The sequence below is a fragment of the Penaeus monodon genome, chromosome 18 (assembly GCF_015228065.2).
Source record: "Penaeus monodon isolate SGIC_2016 chromosome 18, NSTDA_Pmon_1, whole genome shotgun sequence".
NCBI classification, from domain to species: Eukaryota; Metazoa; Arthropoda; class Malacostraca; order Decapoda; family Penaeidae; genus Penaeus; species Penaeus monodon.
This window is the reverse complement of record NC_051403.1, coordinates 36,664,440-36,676,939: the sequence shown is the minus strand read 5'-3', so window position 1 is coordinate 36,676,939 and position 12,500 is coordinate 36,664,440. Positions and strand designations below refer to the sequence as shown.

General features: G+C 39.9%; 3 protein-coding genes across 3 annotated transcripts in view; 1 reads left to right on the top strand and 2 right to left on the bottom strand.

Moving 5' to 3' along the window:
• The window catches only part of LOC119584462, a 10,154-nt gene extending 8,783 nt beyond the window's left edge, over nucleotides 1-1,371 (bottom strand). Inside the window, 1 exon segment of the mRNA XM_037933093.1 lies at nucleotides 1,250-1,371. The gene's annotated coding sequence lies outside the window, so the exon portion shown is untranslated.
• A 1,443-nt stretch (nucleotides 1,372-2,814) lies between these two features.
• On the top strand, nucleotides 2,815-10,746 carry LOC119584460. The gene is made up of 8 exons (XM_037933092.1): nucleotides 2,815-2,947; nucleotides 4,615-4,821; nucleotides 5,751-5,912; nucleotides 6,325-6,542; nucleotides 6,859-6,976; nucleotides 7,367-7,491; nucleotides 8,812-8,962; nucleotides 9,659-10,746. Exons 1-8 carry the CDS (start codon nucleotides 2,863-2,865, stop codon nucleotides 9,733-9,735), a joined length of 1,143 nt encoding a protein of 380 aa, XP_037789020.1. The 5' UTR covers nucleotides 2,815-2,862; the 3' UTR covers nucleotides 9,736-10,746.
• The window catches only part of LOC119584459 (proline-rich extensin-like protein EPR1), a 4,051-nt gene continuing 2,288 nt past the window's right edge, over nucleotides 10,738-12,500 (bottom strand). Inside the window, exons 2-4 of the mRNA XM_037933091.1 lie at nucleotides 12,032-12,500; nucleotides 11,640-11,780; nucleotides 10,738-11,382 (exon numbers count right to left, since the gene is read on the bottom strand). The exon at nucleotides 12,032-12,500 is cut by the window's right edge and continues 896 nt beyond it. Coding sequence (XP_037789019.1) covers nucleotides 11,326-11,382; nucleotides 11,640-11,780; nucleotides 12,032-12,500 — 667 coding nt within the window. The 3' untranslated portion in view covers nucleotides 10,738-11,325. The remainder of the gene's footprint in view (nucleotides 11,383-11,639; nucleotides 11,781-12,031) is intronic.

Here is a 12,500-nt window from a genome sequence, read left to right as displayed (position 1 = left end):
TTTTTTCCCGTGTGTCCTGTAGAGATACTGCTATAAATTTTTACTATAAAAAACCCTTGAACTGCTCTGTACAGTAATAATGGATGAAATGTTTGAAAAAATTAATAATCTCTAAGAATTTTTTTTTTTTTTTTAAAAAAAGTGTAAAAAGAATTTTTGCAAACAATAATAAGGCCTTTCCTCCCCTGGCCGTATTTAAAATTTTAGGGAGTAAACACTTGAGGGTCGAGTTTTTAAAAATGATTTTTTACCTTTTAAAAATGAAAAATTTTAATTTTTACTGTTGGAAACTCCAAGCACCTAATATATATAAAAATCAAAAGCCAAAAATATGCTTACTAACAATATCAACATTCATTAAAGATTAAATGTTAAGAATACCTACATCCAGAAAAGAAATGGGCAAAACAATAAAAATATTACAAAAACTATATAAACTATAGGGGAAACCAGGATGGAAAATAATGACAGATCAATTGACAAAACCCCCTTTTAAAAAATCCCTTTTCATTTGACGATTCAGTCATTTTAACCCAAACGTCCTGATGGGAAAAGGAGGCAAGGGGTGGGCCCAATTTTTTAAAAATTTTTATTAAAAAATCACCTGACATTGTTGGTGACTCCACTTTACTCTCTCTGTAATTTTACATAAGGTAGCTAAAAGCTGGTATAGTTTCAATGGATGACAATTTGTGTTGCCAAGTATACATGAAAGGAATGCCTTGATGAAAACCAACAATTTTCTCCTGTGTTTCTTGCGCAAATCATACAAAAAGAAGACACGCAATACAACACGGGGTTGCACGCGCACACACACACACACACACAAAAAAAAAAAAAAAAATTCTTTAAATAATAAAGAAATATATATCTGTAATAAATAAATAAATAAATAAATAAAAATAAAAAATAAAAAAACAAAAAAAAAAAAAAAAAAAAAAAAAAAAAAAAAAAAAAAAAAAAACATAAATAAACCACCTTCAATCTGTACTTAGTCCCTTTTGCCCCGAGGGGAAGCGCAAATATAGTGTCGACTTGACTTTCAGATATAATTACAATAAATATGTATATATTTTGAAACTCAGTGTAGATGTCTTCTAGTGGATACTGAATTAAACCAAAAATTCAAAATCTATCATACATTTGCGCGAGAACGCATCGAACAAACCGCCTCGGGTTATCACGTTAATCGCTTCTTGTTCTCTATACTACATGATTATATGAATACTCGTTTGACTGACCGACTCACCTTAAATATGAAAGAGATTGGTCTGGCTTCCACACAGTCTTTATTCAGTATTGCAACTGATGCGCATTGCAACGCCACTCGAACCTACTGTTGCCAAATGCGAACCGAAAAAACTCGCTAGATTTGACTCCTTTAGCGCTAGATTTCTATTTCATTTTATCTTTTTAGTTATCTTATTATTATTTCGTACTTATTACGATGTTAGGCCCCATAAACACTAATACTTTTCTTTCTTATATATATATATATATATATATATATATATATATATGCGCCGACCCCTCGGATGAGAGGCCGACATGTTACCACGTAACCCGGAGATACCCACAACACACCACACACCACACACACACCACCACACACCCACCAAACAACAACACACAATTAAATATACATATTTAAAAATATATGTGGTGTGTTGTGTGTGTGTGTGTGGGTGTGTGTGGTGGTGTGTGGGGTGTGTGGTGTTGGTGTGTGTTGTGGTATAAATATATATATATTAAAATTTAAAATATATACATAATATATATATAATTTTTATATATTATATGTGTGTGTGAGGCTAGATGGCAAGAAATCCCGCTAAGTATAGCAGAGACCCCGATAAATTGGCAACACTTTTTATCCCTGAACAAAACGTGTTACGTTTGTGTTATGTTCATTAAAAGCTAATTAAACATAACTTCACCACTTAATTACGTTTCTAGATAGTCTAATAATACAGGAAAAATCATAAGTGATTGACATGATTTTCAATTTATATTTTTCGTCGTTTAAGCTCTTTAACGTTGATTTGTATTGAGACAACGTAAGGCATCCTATTTAGAACATTGTTTTCTCCGTTTGTAAGCTGAATAAGACCTTTCGTATTGTCGTTTTTCGTGTTCGTAGATAAACATTTTTACGTAGTGCTTTCCCAAAAGCGTTCTTTTTTTAGCGCGCGCGGTTTTTGGGCGTGCGTGCGTGCGTGCGTGCGTGCGTGGTGGTGGTGGTGTGTGGTGTGTGTGTGTGGGGTGTGTGTGTGTGTGTGTGTGGTGTGGTGGTTGTGTTGCGTGCGTGGTGCGGGTGCGTGCGTGCGTGCTTGTGCGTGCGTGCTTGTGCGTGCGTGCTTGTGCGTGCGTGCTTGTGCGTGTGTGTGTGCGTGTGTGTGCGTGTGTGTGTGTGTGTGTGTGTGTGTGTGTGTGTGGTGTGTGTGTGTGTGTGTGTGTGTGTGTGTGTGTGTGTGTGTGTGTGTGTGCGCGCGCGTGCAAGTGAACGCCTTTTTCCGCCTGAAATGATTATCTAACTGTTATCGACTACAATCCAAATAAAGGAAAGATGACTTTGTGCAGTTCCTTTTATGTGAATGAGAGGGAGAGAAGAAGGAGGGTGTTAGGTTGTTACAGAACACATATAAAAAATAAATAAATAAATAACAATGACCACAAATCTAACGGTAATCTGTGGCCCTTCGATTCTCGTTAGAGAAATTAAGAGAAAAGATAACACACGGAAGGTACTAAAACTAGATAAAAATAAAAGATAAATCTATATTGTCATGATCGCCTTTGCTTCAGTAAAAGTGTGATCAGGGTTCCAGATAAGATATGCTCGGCCGTGCGTTGTGAGGAACAATGAGCGTCGAGTCCAGTGGTGTACTAACCTCTAAGATGCTAGCAAGTGCCATTGCCTCTGTTGTGGTGTGCGCGTTGGTGGTGGGTAGGTATTGTGGAAATACAGCGAAAGAATACTGAATGAAACGCGTTAGCACGTTGCTGTGAATTTGTCCCAGTTATGTGTTGGAAAATCTCGATAACTTTGAAACTATTTGGGAGGTGTATGTGAGTCTTTGGGGTCCATCCACATTCTGACACGATCCTACTGGCTGGACTGCAGAAGTATTGTTTTGGTAAAGTAAAACCAGACAAGAGTCAACAGTGGGACGGAAGCAGCTGAGATAAGATAAGTAAAAAGATAAGCAATGGATAATAAAACTGCGTTCTTCCATATATATATTGCCATTCGAGTTAAATTGTTTATTCTAAATGAGTCGCCATTCAGCTGTATTGAAAAACGGATTGGATGATGCAGGTGTTGAAAGAATTAATTACCTCACCATTTAAATTCGTATGTGCTGCTCTCGAACACTAAAGTTGAACATAATCAAAAGTTCAAACTGTTCAACTGACGCCAATATTCTCGCTTCAGCCTTACCCAAATTAAACGACAACGTATCGTACTCTAGCTTCAACTCAGCCAGATTCTTCAGAGCTAAGTCTCACTTAACTGATTACACAAATCTTCATTCTAACCTTGACCAAACTGAAGTTTAGATAATAGCACTGACCTTCAACAATCTTTGACCAAAGCAGTATTGAACTTTATTTATATGTCAGCTCTGACGGCAGCAACTATTGAATATTTAATTATAAACTAAACGTGAGCCAGAATAAATTTGAAGCAAACCGAACACATGCTGAAAAATGTCCCAACTATATGTAAACCCCGCTCAAACCTACACCATTTCCTTCTTCATAATATCAGTTCCCTTTTTTTATTCTAAATCTGGTTTTCTAGCAAATTTCAAAGTCCCTGGATTTCAGCCTAAAATCAACCATAATGCAATCTAACCGTAACTCAACTTAAGAACATCACACTGTAACAACAACAAAATGATGTCTTTTACTTATGACAACTAAACAAAGCTAATACTCCTGGCAGCCTGACATAGCTGTACCTCCTGACAACCTGACATTACACTAACTCATGACAACCTTTTATGGCTGCAAGTCGTGGAAACAAGCTAACATAACCTTTACTCATATTTGCCTTGTAGAACCGTACATTTTATTCAGTAATCTTTATTTACCTAATTGTAATACAATATTCCTCGATGACATGGCTGTATTCTTAAGAAGAGCAGTGGCGACTGTCTTGCAAACTGACCTGGAATATTTTCCCAAGGAGCCCCCCCCCCCCTTGCCAACCCTCCGCAGTCCACCATTGCTCTAAACCAAAACCCATAACAACCTGACATAGTCTAGCCATAATTCCAGACAACTCCACGTGACTATAATTCAAGACCTGACCTAATATTGATCTGTGCTATTTCTGTTTCACGCGATAGCCTCCACTCAAGACAATAATCCAACATAGTTATAATTCAAATCCCCAGCTTGACATGACTAATCTGTGACAGCAATCTGACTTAACCATAATTCAGGACCAAACCTGACCAAACAAGTTACAACCAAGGTAATAGTCTGACTTAACCGTCCTTCGTAGCATGGCTGCAACCAAGACAAGATCCAACCGTAAATCATAATAACACGTCTGCAATAAGTCAACAGCCGACCCTAGCTGTAACCTCAACCTTCATTCTTCAGGCACAGAAGCCCAGGTCTCCGTCACGGGGATCCGGTTAACACTGTCCGGACAAGAAGTGCCGTACATGAACCTGGGAAGTCCTGATCTCAACTACGTTCTTGAGTGCAACTACGCGGCGAACGATGGCGATATCGTGAATGTGACGTGGACGCTGGACGACTACGGCGACGTCTATTCGTGGAACCCGAGCACCGACGTCGTTACGGGTGAGTGTCTGGGATGTAGGAGCGAAGTCCGTTTCACATCAAAATGAGAGCAACTCCTTCCACAATCTACGAACTTAAGACCAGTCACGTTTTAATCATTGGCTCCTTCCCATCTTTGAAATGGGGCAATTTCGGCCGAGTAATCGGAATTATTTGTTCTAAGAATATTAGTCATCCTCATAAATATGGAAGATATTCATAGAATGCATATGTACTGGTAATGAAAGAATAACGACATTGTTGACAAATATAGTGGGCTTGGTTATGACACATGAATAATAAGAACTTACATCGTCCTTATCAGTGCTATTGCATTACTTTTTACTATTTTTATTGCCAATATCATCATCCAAAATGAAATGCCGATGATCTCGATTCGGTTTTTAGTGATACGTATCCAGACAAACCAAACACATGGCTGAAACGCGATATTTCGATGTGCAATGAAATGGAACTTAAACAATTTTTACTGCTTGTTTATTTTGTAAAATGTAGGCGTGGTGCAGAGCGCCATGCACGTAATTATAAATTTTGTTCTCGTCTTTAAGTGCCTGTATGTAACATCATTGCGAAATCCTCTGGCAGCGAGACTTCCCGGGGTTCCGTTACGTCCTTTGCTCCCGGGTCGTGCATGGGACGTGCCAGCGCCGTCCTAGCACACGCCTTTGGTTGCTTCATTCTTCTTCTGGGTCTTCACTGGGCGCATTGAAATAAAACCATAAAAGCATGCTCGAAATAAGTGTGTTGGTGTAAGATCTAGAAATTGAGTAAAAATTTATTTTTGATAACAGACGGCTATTACTGATTTTGGCGGTTAAATAAATCATTAATGTTGAAATGTTATGAACGTTCCCAGAAGTGAATTTTCCTGTCGTTTTACTAAGAACACTGTGATATATACGTCCGCGCCTGACTCCCTCCCCCCACAGTGCAAGTGCCGCTTCTACAGGGAGTGTACGAGAGTGGGCCCAACATCCAGTTCATTTCTCCGCAGCCCATGATGAGGGGATTCTATACCTGCAAAGTCTTTCATAATCGCCAGGGCGAGATTGTGAACCCTGTCCAGGATGAGTATCAGCTGCAGATGTTCGGTAAGTCATTCATATTTATGTTGTATGTGTGATGAGTTAGGGTGTTGTTCGTATGTATATATGCGCGCTCACACACACACACACACACACACACACACACACACACACACACACACACACACACACACACACACACACACACACACAACAATCACACACACACCACACAATCACACACAACAAAACACAATCACACACACACACACACACACACACACACACACACACACACACACATCACACACACACACCACATCACACACACACACAATCACACACACACACACAATCACACACACACACACAATCACACACACACACACACACACACACACACACACACACACACACACACACACACACACAGTCAAACCATGGTGTCTGTCCCCACTGTCCTCGTCTCCCCTCCCAGCGTATTACCACGACGAATACGAAATGTCGGCGTCGTTCGAGAATTGTACAGTGTACTGGAACTTCACAACGCCCGCCATGTACCCAAAGCCGGAGATCATGTGTGGCTTTTGGAACAACACGGCGAATGGCCTCGGGCAAACCATTCACGGGGGGCTTTTCTACCACCAGTTCCTGAACAAGACGTGGTACGCCTTCATGAGAGAAACTCCGTTGATGGTGAGTGAGGAAGGATGGGGATTCTATCGCCGTTTTGTATTGCTGTTGTTAGTGTTGCTGATTTAAAATTACAATTATTGATATATTCATCATCATTACTATTACTCGTATTGTTCTTCTTGTCGATTTTGTTATTATTATCGTTTCTATTTTCACTATCACAGGTATCATTGCTGTTATTATTATTAATATGTTCTCTTCTTCCTTTGCTCTTATTTTTTTTCTCTCACTTCCGTCTCGTGTAATTTCCTTTTCCGGAATTTCACTGCTTTTAATTGTTCTTAACTATTTGGCTTTCGTCTCTCTCTCAATTCAGATTGAGGATATTCCCCGGGGCTCGACGCTGTACTGTCTGACGGAGGTGTCCTTCGTGAACTTCACACGCGAAGTGACGGTGCTTCGAGACGCCGCAAACACCTTGTTGTACAATGAAGGTAGAACGCCGTGATGTGCAGGGCGTTCTGCGCATTTAGATATGTGCCGTTCTTTGTATGTCTCGCTTTCTTGCCTTTCCTCTCTCTCTCTCTCTCTCTCTCTCTCTCTCTCTCTCTCTCTCTCTCTCTCTCTCTCTCTCTCTCTCTCTCTCTCTCTCTCTCTCTCTCTCTCTCTCTCTCTCTCTGATGTATGTGTCTGAAACATATATAAAGTAAGGAACAAGGGGAAAAGCTCTTAAGATACGTTGAAGACGTAATGAATGAGTCGTAAACGGTCCATTCTCACATTCTAACATCGACCCGAAGAATGACGAAATTGACGACCATCTTGTTGTTAATTTCTTTAACAGTGGATGTTTAGCTGTATCTTGTATTATTCATTTACACCAGTGGACGACCAGGGGTGTCCAGCCATCCCTCTGGTAGACGAGAACATGATGATCGACCTTTTCGAGTGCCAAGAGAACTGCCGCGGTGAATGCAAACAAGCGGGCGTGTCACCGGTCGTTGCCGAGGTTGGTACAGGCCAGGCCTACGTTATACCCTTAATAAGAATACATAGACTTTAGGTGCAGTTGTCAGGTGCTTGCTACTGGTGTGTTCGGTTCGCGTGCTCCGTTTTACACAAAAAGGATGGTGATTGTTCTATCATCATCATCTGGTGGTGTTGTCTGATACTCCGGTGGGCACTGTCATTTGTTTCGGAAAGAGGCTCGTGGCTTGGATACATCCTCGGTGAAAATGGTGGTAATAATTACAATAGTAATAGTGATTACAACTATGGTGAAGCGATGATGGCGTGGATAAGAATAATAATGGTGATAATAATGATACTAAAAATTGCAATAATAATTTTAATTATGATTGTGATGGTATTGTCGTTGTTATGATTATAACAACGACATCATTACTGTTATTATTAGTATTGTTATTACTCTTATTATTGTTGTTGGTGGAGGTGTATTTGGTGTTATCATCATGATCATTTTTGTTTTTATTATTATATTTTTTTTATCATAGTTGTTTATATTATTGTTATTATTGTTGCTGTTGTTGTTACTGACATTTATCTATCATTATCATTATTGCTGTTATTTTTGTCCTTCTTTGTTAATAAATGTATTGATAAGTTTATTCTCCATTCCAGAAAAAAAACAATTTAAAATGCTTATGGTGTTCGTGTTGTAGTTTGACTCATTTTGCGTGTGTGTACGTGCGTGCGTGAGCGTGCACCAACATCCCCCTCTAAGTTCACCCAGAATGTAACGTATGAATGAGACTTAATGATATGGCAGAGCAAACCTACAAGATATTGACTCGTTAACTACACATTCTTGCCTCGCGAAAGACGTTCTTATCCCCTCATTTTTCCACATATGGCCAACCTCTCACGAAGGACCTCACTAAGGTTCTATCACTAAGGACCTCTCACGAAGGACCTCTCACTAAGGACATCACACTAGGACCGCTCACTTAGGACCTCTCAACCAAGGACCTCTCACTAAGAACCTCACTAAACCGGTGGTCCTTAACTTGTGCGTCGAAAATTGCATGTTTGCCGTGACTGTCTTCCAAGTGTATCGCATAATAGTTTGCAGATGTGTATTTCTTGTTTTGGGTGTCCCTGCTTTCTTAGTCTGAAATATCCAAAAGATGTAGTAGGAATGTAAGGAAGTTAAACCAGGTTAGCCTAACCCAAAACTTCCCATTAATTAGGCATTGTTAGATTTTCATGTAGAGTAGATGGTGTGTCACAAAAATCTAGGATATATTTTAGTGCGTCGCCGGGGGTTGCCAGGGTAGGGAACCGGTGTTAAAGCAGCCTTTCCCGCCAGTTCAAATGTGCCAACGGCTACGAGGCCTACTGGGAGATCAACGACACCGTGACCTATCACTGGCGGCTACGTGTGACATGCAACAATCAACAGCACACGTGGTCGTCGGAAGGTGGTCAGCCGTCCACTACGTTAGAGTTGCCATATTGCAGTAAGTAGTTTTGGTTGCCATATTGCAGTAAGCAGTTTTGGTTGCCATATTGCAGTAAGTCGTTTTGGTTGCCGTATTGCAGTAAGTAGTTTTGGTTGTCATATTGAGTAAGTAGTTTTTGGTGCCATATAGTAAGTATTCTTAAGTTGTCATATTGCAGTATTCTTATTTTCGTGGTCAATTCGCATTATTCTATTTGAGGCCATAATACAGTATTGTTATTTAAAGTGCCATGTTGCAGTATTTCTGTTTGAGGTGTTATATGTCAGTAAATATTTTTATCTGAGCTGTCATATTAGTTGTCTGAATAACCATATTGCATTATGAGAGGTCTCTAATAAACTGTAGGCTTAGGTTTCCTTTTAAAGTAGCAAGGGACCATGTGCATTGCATGAAGAAATATTAAAGTAAGCCATATAGATTTCAGTCATTAGGACGGGGTAGGAAAGTCCATTATCTCTCGTGTTGCTCTGAATGTTAGTAAGCATGCGATGATCAAGAATCAAATATCTGAACAGACTGGTACACATTAACTATCATTTCATCGACAAACGATGATGAAGACTTTTGCATTAAAAATATAAAAAAAAAACATTATATAGTGTTATTCAGCAAAATGTAGAAAACGAAAAAATATCCACACACAGAAAACGAGATTCGAAGGGTAACTCATTCTTTTTTTTTTCGTCCTTTCAGTCTACAGCGGAGCGAGAATTGCAACGTCCAGCCTTATGATGTTGGTTTTTACCTTACTGTTAACCTCAAGGTTCTAAGAAAATCATCCCATGGTTTATCATGGTATTATTAGTTAACCATAATAGGTTTAGTTAATCATGGGATTATTGGTGAGCCATGGTAGTTTTGGATAATCAGAATAACACTATTTAATCATAATGGATTTTGGCATATATTTCTGCGTTGGGTATTCCCTGGAATCTAACGTTAAAGAGAGGAAATGGTATCACATATCACCCATTTCTCCTATGATTCTAGAGTGGCTTAAACCCTCGCAGTCATTAATGCGTGTGAGAGTGTACCTGTCTGGCAATGGAAACCAACATCACTGTCCAGGAAGAGATAGACACCAGAAAGAAACGGGTTTTAGTATGGAGACAATTCTTCCTTCATATTGTCTCTTTATACCTTAACCGAAGTGGACACCTGCATTGTAAAGTATGTAAAGTAATATCTGTTGCCTTATCGGAGCCCTGGTATCTTATCTGTACTTGACATCAGACACGGTCGTGACTTAGTCTGTGTAATTTTGAATTGCTAAATGATATACTCTAGTTTAGTTTGTATGTCTTTCAAACCCTCGTTTGTATTATACTCTTTTCACGGGTTGTCTGTTTAACAATAATATATGGTCTCATATTGTAAATATATCTTCTTTTGCAGCTGAATTATACAAGAATTATCAAATGTGTGTATTCATGAATCTGTGTTGTAATTCCTACATTTTATATTTTAGTTATTGTAACAGTGACATTTGTACTTTTGGTTTTAGTACTTTAGCAATGCGCTCTCTCTTTCTCTCCTCTCTCCTCTCTCCTCTCTTCTTCTCCTCTTTCCTTTCTCTCCTCTCTCTCCTTTCTTTCTCTCTCTCCTTTCTTCTCTCTCTCTCTCTCTCTCTCTCTCTCTCTCTCTCTCTCTCTCTCTCTCTCTCTCTCTCTATCTCTCTCCTCTTTGTCTCTTTCATTTATAATAAAATGTTCATTTATTCAAGTGAAAATTAGTTAAAAGAATATTGTTATTGAATGGAAATAAAAAAGAGATGACTTCAACATCGTTTAATAAATAGGAACCCCTTGATCATCATGTCACACGCATGTCACTGCTCCTTTTCTAAACCTATTTCTTGTCAATTTAGCATTCGTTGAATAAGAATGACAACTACTGACATAAATTGAAAATTGAGGACACATAATGACCAAAATCATGCGTAAAAATGTTCATCATTTTTTCAATTCTGCACTACAGTTCTGCAATTTCTACAGAGCAAAAGCACTATACGAGCATTTGCCCTCATTGTTGCAAATAATTTGAAACTAATAATTTGTCACTATATTCCTATTTGTGGTTGATGGGAAAGCAAGACTGATTTACCAGGAAAGTGCAAGCGCTTATTTTGACTTCCTGTTGAAAGTAACGGAAATGCCGACTACAAATATGTTTACAAAAATACAAAGACATTATAACTTGAACGTTAATACCGTGATCCAAGTTACATATGCATATACATAGATTATATATATATTCATATAACTTAGAACTAACATATACACTTGTACAAAATGCTGCTGCAGAAACTATTCCTAAAGGTCTGTTGGGAGGACGAAGGCAACGGTCGACCGTGAGAACATCTATTCGTAGGCCACATTGGCGTGGAATCCTTCTCCGTTGTCGTAGAAAGTTACAACCTGAAAAATATACATAGTATTTTCTTGGTGTATCCTCGGGATTTTATTATATATATTTACAAAGCGAAATAATCAGTATGGGTTGTATTATGAAAGCTGTTTGGTTGATACTTTACAACAATTGAACGACTACAGCTTAAAGAGTGTAAACATTATCTAACTGAAACGGATAATTATAAATGGCATACTTATAACAGCTTGAAAAACACGGATCAGTCAGTAATTCAGCAGAACCATACTTAACACCGGGAACTAACCTGAACGCGACCGTCGGGGAGGTTCACACGGTACTGTCCGCGCGTGCTGTTGCCGTCGCTGTCCTCGTGGTGCGCGAACACGTTCCCGGAGTCGGCGTCCTCCACCCCCCACTGGAAGTTGTACGGCATGCCCTTCATCGGCTGCAAGGGGAAGAGGGGCGTGGCTTAATGCATTAGTCTAAACTGTTATATGCTTAAGAATATATGCGTGTATAAATATATGATATATAATATATACGCACATACACAAAACTGTCTACATATTTCGTATGTATAGTACATGCATACGCTTGGAGCTGGTTGGTGCTGTGGCTTCATACAAACTGTGGGTGTCATTCCTCTATAGAGAATAAATTTACATTCTTATAAGTTAAATGGAGATGACGGCTGACCTTCGCAACAGAGGGAACCGGGGCATTCGCGCTCGAAGGCACTTCGTAGAGCCCACTAGGCTTCGAGGGAGCTTCGTACAAGTTGGTCGGCGCTGGGACTGACTTTGTCGGGGCTTCGTAAAGGCCGGTTGGCGCGGGGGCTGGCTCAGAGGGGGCCTCGTAGAGAGTGGTTGGTGCGGGGGCTTCGTATGTGTTGGTTGGTGCGGGGGCTTCGTATGTGTTGGTTGGTGCGGGAGCTTCGTATGTGTTGGTTGGCTCTGGGGCAGGTTCTGAAGGGGCTTCATATACATTGGTTGGCGCTGGAGCAGGTTCAGAGGGCGTTTCGTACAGTGTAACGGGGGTTGGAGCAGGCTCGTCAGGAGTTTCATACAAATTGGCAGGCGCTGGAGCAGGCTCAGATGGGGCTTCGTACAAGCTGCTAGGAGCTGGCGCAGGTTCTGATGGGGCTTCATAGAGACTGGTTGGTGCC